The sequence below is a fragment of the Psammomys obesus genome, unplaced genomic scaffold (assembly GCF_907164565.1).
Source record: "Psammomys obesus unplaced genomic scaffold, mPsaObe1.curated_primary_1811, whole genome shotgun sequence".
In the NCBI taxonomy this organism is placed as follows: Eukaryota; Metazoa; Chordata; class Mammalia; order Rodentia; family Muridae; genus Psammomys; species Psammomys obesus.
Window position 1 is genome coordinate 258,498 of NW_026590341.1, and position 11,057 is coordinate 269,554.

The 11,057-nt window shown below is 53.6% G+C and overlaps 1 protein-coding gene across 1 annotated transcript in view; it reads right to left on the reverse strand.

Annotated features, from left to right (window-relative positions):
• Positions 1-2,748: 2,748 nt before the first annotated feature.
• The window catches only part of Muc5ac (mucin 5AC, oligomeric mucus/gel-forming), a 27,179-nt gene continuing 18,870 nt past the window's right edge, over positions 2,749-11,057 (reverse strand). The window contains exons 32-50 of the mRNA XM_055606861.1: positions 10,793-11,052; positions 10,392-10,591; positions 9,754-9,928; positions 9,153-9,403; positions 8,873-9,056; positions 8,423-8,618; positions 7,738-7,916; positions 7,084-7,174; positions 6,861-6,961; positions 6,697-6,728; positions 6,073-6,235; positions 5,610-5,714; positions 5,369-5,406; positions 4,689-4,811; positions 4,511-4,609; positions 3,974-4,093; positions 3,715-3,772; positions 3,506-3,614; positions 2,749-3,031 (exon numbers count right to left, since the gene is read on the reverse strand). Of these exons, the coding sequence (XP_055462836.1) occupies positions 2,749-3,031; positions 3,506-3,614; positions 3,715-3,772; positions 3,974-4,093; positions 4,511-4,609; positions 4,689-4,811; positions 5,369-5,406; positions 5,610-5,714; positions 6,073-6,235; positions 6,697-6,728; positions 6,861-6,961; positions 7,084-7,174; positions 7,738-7,916; positions 8,423-8,618; positions 8,873-9,056; positions 9,153-9,403; positions 9,754-9,928; positions 10,392-10,591; positions 10,793-11,052 (2,767 nt within the window). The remainder of the gene's footprint in view (positions 3,032-3,505; positions 3,615-3,714; positions 3,773-3,973; positions 4,094-4,510; positions 4,610-4,688; positions 4,812-5,368; positions 5,407-5,609; positions 5,715-6,072; positions 6,236-6,696; positions 6,729-6,860; positions 6,962-7,083; positions 7,175-7,737; positions 7,917-8,422; positions 8,619-8,872; positions 9,057-9,152; positions 9,404-9,753; positions 9,929-10,391; positions 10,592-10,792; positions 11,053-11,057) is intronic.

Genomic DNA, 11,057 nt, shown 5'->3' on the forward strand with positions numbered 1-11,057 from the left:
TGTGTGTGTGTGTGTGTGTGTGTGTGTGTGTGTGTGTGTGTGTGTGTTGGCCTTTTCCAGAAACAGTGCATTGCACAATCTGGCTGAGGCTGTGGTGGGCAGGGTGTACAGGTAAGGGGGTAACCACTCCCCCACCTGGGGCATGCGATCTGTTTGCTTCCTGCCAGCACACCTGCCATGATTCTAGGCAGAAGTGACGCAGAGGGAGGCCCTCGGCCTACGGGTACTCCGGGAGCTAAGGGATTAGTGACCAGCAGACTACCCCACTCTGAGAGGAAGAGGCGGCTCTCTAGGATACCCGATCCTCTCCAGGGGCAATGCTGCTGATTAGGGACTGGCAGCCACTAAGAGGTCAGTGGGGTAAGCAGGCAGACCTGCAGAGCCAGCCAGCCTCAGGGGTCACAGGATACATTTCCTACTTGCACAAAAGGTCACAGGGTCTTAGCCAGGAAGTACCCGTATCAGCACTGGTCATGAACAGGTATCAAGCCCCAGTGCAGTCCATACCGCTAGAAGTAAATAGCCAAGCAAGCAGGGCAGCTGTAGGACTCACATAGGGAGTCTGGAACCCTTAATATCATGCTGATAGGATTTGTCTGCCTGAAACACAACACCAGGCATACTGGAACAAAACCCTTTGTGTCCTAGGGCCCTGATAGAGACTGAATCTATCTCTGATTTCCTAAGACTACATTGAAGACTACATTCAGGCAGGATGGACCTGAGGTGCCTCAGCCCAGGCCTTGACTGGCAGGGCAGGCAGACAGGCGGAAGGACTGTCATTCTCCAACTGGACCCACAGCTTGCCTGTCAGCTGGGAGTGCTTGGGAAGAACTGGAGGGCTGTCTTGACACTCTCCTTTAGACCCTGGGAAACTCCTGTCCCCTCTAAGGCTTCACTTCTACCTTGTGCTGCCCTCAAGGGACAGTCCACCCAAGAGCGAAAGCGCAGATCCAGAACATTACACAGGTGCAGAGCTGGGCTTGCATCACCTTGTGGTGGCTTGGAGAAACACACCTGAACAACCAAAATCTGCTTTCCAAATTCCCAAGAACGGTTGCAGGCCCCTTGGGCCCCAGACCAGACCCAGGCGAGCCTGGGTCTTGTAGCTCAGGCAGCATGAAATAGAAGCGATGGACACTGAATCCCTAGCTGTTGGACTTGGGTACATGAGTCTGCATTCCCATGTATGCTGTGCTGGCCAACAGCATGCTGCCTTGCTCGGTGAGACAAAGACCTACGTGGGAACTGTGTTCCTCCCTCACGCCACACCAGAGACACTTACACGGAATCTGACCGCACCCCACTCTAATCATTCCATGCATGTTCAGCGACCACAGGTCTGAGGCCCCACCCTGAGCCTCAGGAGGCCTCCAGGGACCCAACAAGGTCTAGCTGTTTATCTCCTGTCCTGTCCGGTTATAGTTCCCGCCTCCTAGCAAACGTGTGGGTCCCAAGGGCTGACATTTCGCACATACCCCTGTGTCTGCTCTGGTAGTACTCGCCCAGCTGCCCTCCATGTGTCTGCTCTTGATGAGATCTACAGCCCCTGAGCACTGCATTGCAGTGCGTGCATGATCCTAGGCTGCCCGTGGGCTGCTCAGCCTCCCTTCCGGCCTTAGGGGGCAGTGGGCTATCCAAACTTGCTTGCCAATGCCTGGGCACCTCCAGGTCCCTCTCACTAATTCATACATCCATGCACTCACTCTTTCGTACAGTCATTCACTCAACAACTTGGCCATCCATGCCTTCATGCACTCACACGTTAATCCACACATTCATTCATCGTCTGCTCATTCATTCACTCATCTTCTCATTCACTAATTCATTCACTCATTCGCTCAATCATTTGTCCACTCACTTCCTAGTTCACTTATCTACCCACCCAAGACACTCACACTCACTCACGCCCTCCCTCATTCAAGCACTTTGTTACTATTGCACTAATTCATTAATTCCATCGGTCACTCACTTATCCACTCATCCACTAATCTTATTCATAGTTCATTTTCTCACTCGATTATTCCTCCACTCTAATTCACTTACTCGTCCACTCCATCACTCACTTCCTCATTTATTCACGAATTCAATCACTTACTCATTCACTAATTCGCTCACCCATTCATTCTCTCCTCGTTGTCCTCTCCCAGGATGCCTTTGACTCTGAGCATCGGCCAGGCTTTTGTTTGCTTTTGTGTAGTTACTGTCACCTTTTGGGACATATCCTCTCAGCAAATAGAGACAAAGAACTCCCCAGTGGCCCTCACTGGGCCACTAGACTCCTACTGAACAGCCTGAAGTATAAGCCCCTGTTGTTCAGGCCTTTTAGTTCTTGTATCTATGGACATTTTTTTTTTTTAAGAAAACACACACACACACACAATCCACAAATGCTCTGAGTGTATTTATAAAACATATTAGTCATTTCCTGAGGTGGGGATGGGGACAGAGCTGCAGGGATGAGCTGAGAGTGAGGCCAAGCAGCTGATACCCGCATCTAAGTGACGTTCATTCATGGAAGCCTTTGGTGATAATGGAGTTCTGCCCATAGCATCCATGATCCTCATGCTCCTAAAAAGTGAATAGGGGCCTCTTCCGCCTCCAAGAATAGCTGGGATCGATGTCCCCCTTGAGGAGGAAGTGGTGGGTAGGTAGAAGCCCGGAATTCAAGCCACTTGAACAACAGCTCGTGTGCTGCTGGCCTCAGGAGGACTTGCTGGTGGCGTGTCGGGAGGACTGCAGCTCAGTTTACTGGGAAGGCCCAAACACCTCCTCGCTGGCCCTGAAGGCTGACTGCTGGCCGTGTTCCTTACTTTCCTTGGACTTGAACTCTGTTTCTGAGGACTCTAAGTGGCTCGTGTCACCCGGAGCATGGCACTGCTGGCCCAGGCAGCCACACTTCTCAACCTGGGTCAAGCTGAAGGTACGACTGGAGCCATCATCACAGAGAAGAGTCACATTTTTCTGCGAGGTCTGAAGCTCCTGGCAGCACTCACATTTCTGCTCCACCATGTTGGCCTCCAGGGAGTATCTGTGGGTAGATCTGCTCAGCACTGGGCCTTGCTGGGAGCTGCCTGCACCTGCCACAGGCTCTGTGTCCAGCGGGCACATTGCCAAGCCCTTATCACCATGTTCACGACCCTACTGGCTCACTTGCGAGTTGCCCTGGGGTAAACGTTTCTACCACAGCTGCCCTTGGCCACCAGATGTCCTAAGTCTGCAGCCAGATGCACAGCAATCATTGTTGAGCGATGGGGGTTTCTATCTCTGAGGTACTTCCACAAACAGAATATTACTTTAAAAGTAGTCACTATAATCCAAGCCTCTTAGAAACCTGCTGACACTACCCTGGGCTTCCCAGTTATCCTCTGGAAACCCTACAACCCTCCTTCTCACCCTTCTATCTGTCCTGTTTGCTCTGCTTCTGGGCCTGAGTGGACCAAACAACCCCACACCACCCCTGTCACCAATTGCATCTCTGAACCATGTCCCCTGGGGCTCTTACATGGAGGTGCTGTCCCCACAGTTGCCCTGGCAGAAGGAGAGGCTCACGGGACCCTCAGAGCTGCAGTTTTGCTGACGGATGATCTGCTGTCTATGGTGCACCGAGCATTCTGGGGGTACAGGAAATGAGGCAGAAGGTCAGTGTCCATTCAGTAATTTCCTGGTTGTCCAGGCTGGGCTCAACCCCTTCCTTGTCAGATCCCCACTTACTCTTCTGGGGTATGGTACAGTCATAGCAGCAACCATCTTCTCTCAGCTTAGCCTGGCCCTGTGCCAAAAATGGGCCGTTGTGAATGCCAGAGGCAATGAGGCATTGAGAAATGGAGGAATGAGACATGGGGCCAAATGCACACGAGAAGAGCGGGGACCCTCTCCATGAGAGGGGTTAGCCTGCTGGCCTTGCAGCTCTGCGCCCCCTCAGCTCCGGGTGAGCTGGCTCCTTAGCTGGAGTGGGGAAGCCTGAACTTACCGGTGGACAGTTGACCTTGGGGCACTCTTGCTTCGTCGTCACAACCATGAAAGTATCTTGGAAGCTCTCACACTTATGAGTCACACATGGGTTCCCGGGTTCTTTCCAGGACTCACCAGGCTGAAAGGAGGCTCAGCATTAATAGTGGGTGCCCATCCTCTGTCTCCCCACAGCCTATTAGCTTCCAAAGAGACACTGGCATAGGCCAGGCATAGGTCTACCAGGTATGGCTTCCCAGGTGCCCCACAATAGGACCCTGTCTATTCAGTCTGGAATCCCCAGGATCCTGCCTGATCATCCCTGAGTCTCCAGGACTTAGGCTACTCAGGATCCAGTACCCCCAGGACCCTGTTTGCTTAATTCACAGATGCTGTCCATTTCATGCTTTCTATACTTGGACCAGGGACTTTGCAGTCCTCTGGGGAGTGTTGTGACTTTGCCCCAGCCCGTGTGGAGCCTTTGCAGAGCCCGTGGCCTGCTGTTCCCAGCATCTAGTCCCCCTTCTTGAGGTCACCTAGCATAGTCCCAGCTACTCACAAGGTAGAAGTAGGTGGAGTTGTTGCTGTTTTTAAAGGGGCAAGTCTTCTGCACACACTGGCCACAGCACTGCCCTGGCTTGTCCTGGTACTCAAAGCCCTGCAGGAAGAATGGTGTGCGGCCTGAGTCCAGGCCATTGGCACAGGATGATGAGAGGAGAGGCGGGACCAGAGCTCACCTTAGCACAGCCGGTGTCACAGTGCTCGGCCTCACAGCTGACCACAAAGGCACCTGAAAGGGGATTGCTGGACGCCTCACACAAGCATGTTTCACACAGGCTGAAGGAGACCACAGCACCAGGCTGGAAAGAGTCAGGGCTGGGCATTAGTGGGCTCAGGCTGGAAGGAGATCTTCTCTACACTCTGACTGGCCAGTTGCCCTGGCTGCCCACCAAGCTGGCTCATTCCTTAAGAGTGATCCTTGGTGTTACCTCATCGTGAAGAGACCAAACAACCCAGGTTCTGTCACGGGACAGAGCACAGACATATAACTATCTCTATGTCAGGTGACCCATACACTTGGGGAACTGGCATGGGAAAAGTACCGCTGAGAAAAGTGATGGCATAGCCAGCAATGATTTCAGGGGACAGAGAGCTGCTAGAATCCTTATGGTCTAAGACACCAGGTATTGGCAGCTTCAAGGATACTGGGGTCAGCTTTAACTGTACTGCTCTAAGCTATGTCTCCACAGAAGCTTGGATCATTGATCTGGGCAGGAGCTGTGTTCCAGGGTCTACAGAGGCTCAAGAGCACCCCAGCTTCTCAGATATCCACTTGAGCACCTAAGAGCTGGTGGGGAACCCCAAGTGGGAACTCAGCCCCTGTAGGCTTTGAGGCCTGAGCACCGTTGCTTCCTACCTGATATAGAGTTCCGTTGACTTCGCAGCCAGTCTGACCTGTCCAAGAGACACGATGGTTGTAGCCTGGGCCTTGCAGGGCACAGCCTGGCTCTGGCATCAGTAAATGCTGCTGCTAGACACTGGAGCACGTCAGGCTTCCTTCCCACCAAAGCAACCACACCTCTCCAACCATCATCTGGTCATCCCCCTGGGAAATTTCAGGCCCTGGTGTGACTGGGCGCAAGGGTCAGGGTACTCACTGCTGCAGTTTTGGCTCGGGCAGCAAGCTCCCTCTTCATATGTGACCACCAGGCTAGAATTCTCCGGGCAGTGCAGAGGAGGGGGGCAGTAGCTGGAGTTGCAGACTGTGGGTAGAGAAAGCTGTCAGGGGCCAGGCTTACTCTCTATCTGCTTGTTTTCTGCTCCCAGGGCCTACCCCACCACAGGATGTCATGACAGCTCCCAGGACCCAAGGACCAGGCTCTGCAGGCTGGGCAGAGGATTCTCCACCACACACACCTCAAGAAAACACCTGCTAGGAGGTTGCCAGAGCAGAACACAGTAAGGTCCCTATGCTCAGGCAGTGTGCGTAGCCTGGGGAGCGTGGTCTCTCTCCTTGCCTCCCGGGCCTGTGTACACAGAACTGGCTGCTGACCTGGTGCACTCATGACTCCTCAAGGGACAGTCCTACCCATGGGTATGGGAACAATAACAAAGGCTCACCACAGCTGAACCTGGGACAACACTGGCCAGCCTCCAGGGCCACAGGCACGGGCACAAAACCAGGTTCTGGACAGGTGGGCTCAGGGCAGAACTTCCTCTGGCAGGTCAGCGTGCCGTCTTTACAGGTGCAGTCCTTGCAGTCCACGCTGATGGTACGGCCCGGCTGTGGGGGAATGACACATGAGCCTGACCTGCGAGTGAGCCACGCAGCTCAGGGGCAGCTGCAGCCAAGCCTCAGAGTCACGTCCCACATGGACTGAGGGGCTGTGCAGCAAGCCTAGGAAAGAGGGCTTCAGAAGGTCAAGGCCTGTAGCACAGAGGCCAGGAGCAGAGGTGGGGAAAGGGGCTTTGCTTGGTGAGCAGCCCTCTCCTGCACCTCATCAGGAAAGAAGGAGTTCCAGGAAAGAACAGGCCTCATGAGATACCCCGCGGCTCCAGAACACAGCAGGGCAGGCCCCAGAGAAGAAGGCCTCCCTGGAAACTGTTGGGACACCAGTACTTTCCCTGCCTTTATCTGGTCTTTGGCACGCTAAGAAAGCTACGCCCTAGGTCTGCCCTGCCTTTGTTTTCAGAACCTCCTGCCTCAGGCTCTGGCCCCCAGAAACCACCACCATTCATACCTACCTCCACAGGTTTCCCATCAGGCCCCAGACACCCTGTAAAGAGAAGTCCTGTCATTTTGGGTGGCCACAGGGATGGAGCCAGAATAGCACCCATGTTGGCCACCACAGTGAGTCAAGCCACATCCCGCCCTTCCAAACTCGCACTCCATGCCCTTGGGGACGTACATTGGCAGGAAGGCACGCAGATTGAATCATTAGTACTGAAAAGTGTCATGTTGTCTGGACAGAAGCAGCCCTCTGTGGTGGGGCCAGCCTCCTGAAGGATCCTGTAAAAAACAGAATTGGTGTGCCTTTACCCCTAAGTAAAAAAGAATCCAGCCTAGGAGAGCCAAATGCCAGAATTGGGTACCCAGGGTGTGCCAGCCCTGGGCAGAGTGCTGACACTTACAAGCTGCTGCTGATGTCATCATTACTGTAACAGTAGTGAGGGGTAGATGGACCACAAGACTGGTATACTTTGTTAGCAGGACAGGTGAATGCTGCATGGAGAGAAAGCCACCCCTGAGAAGCCATCTCAAGCCCCCACTTCAGGGCTCCTCCAAGCCCCAGCCATTGCTGAGTGCTGACACCAACTCAAAAGCCTTTAGTGACTACCTACAACCTCCCATCCATCTAGGTCAGTGGTTCCCAACTTTTCTGATGCTCAGACCCTTCAATATAGTTCCTCATGTCACGGTGACCCCCAAACATAAAATTATTTTGTTACTACTTCATAACCGTAATTTTGCTACTGTTATGAATCATAATGTTAATATCTGATAGGTAGGATATCTGATATTCGACCCCTCAACCCACAGATTGAGAACTGCTGGTCTAGGCCCTTAGTTCTATTGTTTGCCCAAGACAGCTAACACCGTAGGCCCTAAGTCCAAAGATACCACAACTTGATAACCCTCTTTCTTGCAGACAAGCCCAAAGCCTTTCTCCCCCCCGGAAAGACTGGCCCTCTGTCTGGATGTCCTTCTCCTCAGCCAGACTGTCTGCCTAGTTCCTGTAACTGCTTACAACAGAGGACAGGAAGGTGACCGGGCTGGGCACTCACGGCAGGTGTTGTTGGTCTTGCTTCTCCAGGAGATGCACACGCCTTCGGCTGCACAGAGTGATGCATAGAGCTCCAGGCCTGAGCACACCACCTCCAAGTCCAACACATTGCAGTAGTCAAATACGCAGCCTTCATAGAACACCAGTGGAGGGATGACGTCATGGCAAGCCTGGAAGACTCTGTGGGTAGGCAGAGACAAACACAGTGGTGGGTGCATCCATTCTACTCAGGGTACCACACACAGTGGGGGCTTCTAGGTCGGTGATAGCCCCTTGGAGGTGAGTTCCTGGACAATGATTCAGCACCCATAAGCCTGTCTTTCAACCCAAGGGGCATCCACCTCTATGTGTGCCAGGAAAGGCATCAGCCAGACCATTGCTTCCTGCCAATGCCTCTCCCCTCATTCTCCCTTATTCTGCAACCCGGGGTGCTGCCCAGGTACAGGCAGTGACTGATGCCCGTATCAGTGGAGAGGAACTGGCAGAGGACTCCAGAGATCAGCCAACCTGGCCAAGGCCAGCCCTGAAGGTGCATCCCAGCAGCAACCACTGTCTGACAAGATCCCCAGAGACCATGCCCAGAGCCTGGAACAAGGCAGGTCTCGTTTCTCTTGGAAGCCTTTTAAGGACCCTGTAGCTTTTGGCAGATGGAGCTGGCAAGGCTACCCCATTTCCTGGAGTCTTACTCGCTTAGGATGATCTGACAGATTGGCGATGGTGGGCACACGGTAGGTGAAGGCTTGGGTACTGAAGTTGGCTTTGGCGAAGGCCCTTGGCAGGAAGGGTGGGGAACCTTCCAGTGGAGAGACATCTCAGAGCAAGAGGAGGCTATTGCCCCTCCAGGCAGGCGGCATTCATCCTTCTTGTCATTAGTGCAAGTGCCTACAGATGAGACAAGGGTCAGCCAGCTGGGCAGCAGAGCTGTGCCCAGTGTACTCTTGTTGAGGATCTTGCGATACAAAACTGGCATCTTGTTTTGTATCCTGTGCATCTGGCTGCCCCAGAAGCCAGTTTGGTTCCCTGTGTACAGGGAAGCCGCCAGGGAACAAGCAGATGTGAACCATATTTCCGCACAGTGTGAAATCCCTCTAGGCCCCGGGGAGGCTGCCGCTGACAATATCCAGAGCGGAGCTTACCGCATTGGCCCTCTGTGTTGTTGGCAAACAAGTTGAAGGGCACCTCGACAGAGAAGATGAGGCCTGAAAACATGACCTGGACACCAATCTCTGGGATGGAAACATACATCTTGATACCCACACGGGAGACGACAATGCCGTTCTGCTGGAAGCCAGGACTGACTACCTTGTTGTTGAAGATGATCTGGACACCACAGCAGAAGAAAGGTTAGGATTAGGGTCCCCATCCCAGACCAAGCCTGACACAATCCCCACCCACCCACACGTGACAGATACCCACCTGGTTAGTCATGACCCCATCAACTGGCCTGCGGGTCAGCACCACATGGTCCTCGTGGTACTCGACAATGATGGACTGCGGGCAGGAAACACTGTCTCCCAGGTCACAAAAGTAGTTGTCAATGAGCACACGGAAGTGTCCGAACACGGGCACAATCTGCTTCACCAGCACATATGTGCAGTTATCCAGGAAAGTGTAGTAGGTGCCATCAAATGTGATGTAATGGGGGTCGCCCCAGCCGCTGCAAACGCCTGTGGGTGCCAGTTAGCTTAGAGCAAGGCCTCCATGCCAGCTTACAGACTGGCTCTCATCCACCTGCTAACTCCCCCCCCCACAAATCTGGAACTCCTGAGACCATTGTACCCTTGTGAAGCACATGGATGGTCCCTTCAGACTATTCTGGCAGATCCTTCCTAAGCTGCTGGGATTCTGAGACACAGAGGGCCCTCTTCTCCTCCCGCTGGGATCTATGGCTCTGCGACTCAGTTTCCCCCACTTGGCATTCCCATCCCTGCCTTGATAATGGAAGGTCTTTCCTGTCCGCCTCATTCTCTCCTCCTCTGTCATGCCCCCTCCCCCACTGAACCCTATCCCCACTCACACTGGCACTGGTAGTGCTGGCAGCAACCATCCTGGTCATCCACCTTCAGGGGTGGGTAGCCATTGGCACAAGATGGTGCCTTCACTTCTGGACACTGGCGTGGGCTCAAGGAGACGACATTGTTGCCCTCACAGGTGGCTTGGGAACAGTTAGGCATGTGCCAGGTCTCCCCTTTCTGTAGAAACAAAGCCAGCTGTGGGTCTAAGTCCTGGAGCATGGGGCCACCCTTCAGTTCTCAGTGTTTTGTGCTTCCATTCCAGTCCCTGGCCTCACCTCATCCCTGCAAACATCTGGAACGGCTATAAAGGTTCACTGTGTGGAACTGCTCCTCCCCTGTACGTCACCCTTTTCCGTGTGCCACTACATCCATGGAGTGCATCATGCCCCCTGCCACCTTCATTCTCACTGGGGGCAGGTTTAACCTCCAGCTCCAACACCCAACTACTCAGCAAAAACGTCCACACCTGCAAAGCATGGACCAGCCCTGCAAGGCCATAAAAGAACCAAGCCTAAAGCTCATCTTGTGCCAGCCAGGAACTGGTGATCTTCATGAGAACTCAAGCTGGGGTTTAATTGCAAATACACAAAGGTCTCCAAATGGGCCAGGAGTCTCCAGGAAGGATGGGAGAGAGACTTACTGTTCTTGGAGGAAACAAATTGCACCGGTCCCTCGCAGGGACAGGCGGGGCGGGAGATGTAGATGTGGGCAGAGGTGATGTCGGGGGCGTCATGGTGGAGGGGCAGCTCCCACTAACCCCTCTGACCACCTGGCAATCCTGGCTGCACAATGCGTAGTAACAGTGGCCATCGAGGTCTGTCTGGTTGTAGATGATGGATCCTGCAAGATCGAGAGGTGTGTAGAAGCTGGGGAGGTCCTGAAAAAAAAAGTCTGCTTCCCAGAAGACAGTGGGCTGTGAGCCTCAAGACCTCCCACTCAGTCAAGGAATGAGACTAGAAATGTTAGAAGGCAATTCTGGCACCATCTGCCAAAAGCAAAGACATACACAGGCATTCTACTACATAAAGACATCTCACTTACCCAAAGTGTATAACCGGCCCGACACGCTGCAGAAACAAGGCGTGGTGGTAGAAGGTACGCTAGGGCTGGACAGGGAGGTTGTGGGCACAGATGAGGGCGACACAACTGGAAATGAGGGCTTATGGGATGATGTCACAGGAGCAGTCCCATAGGTCTCAGGGCAGCCTTCGGGGACATGACAGCACAGCACTCGAACCTCGTAGTTGAGGCACATCCCAGACATGCCCTCCTGGTCCCGGTTCCTGCACACGAGGCCCACGCTGGG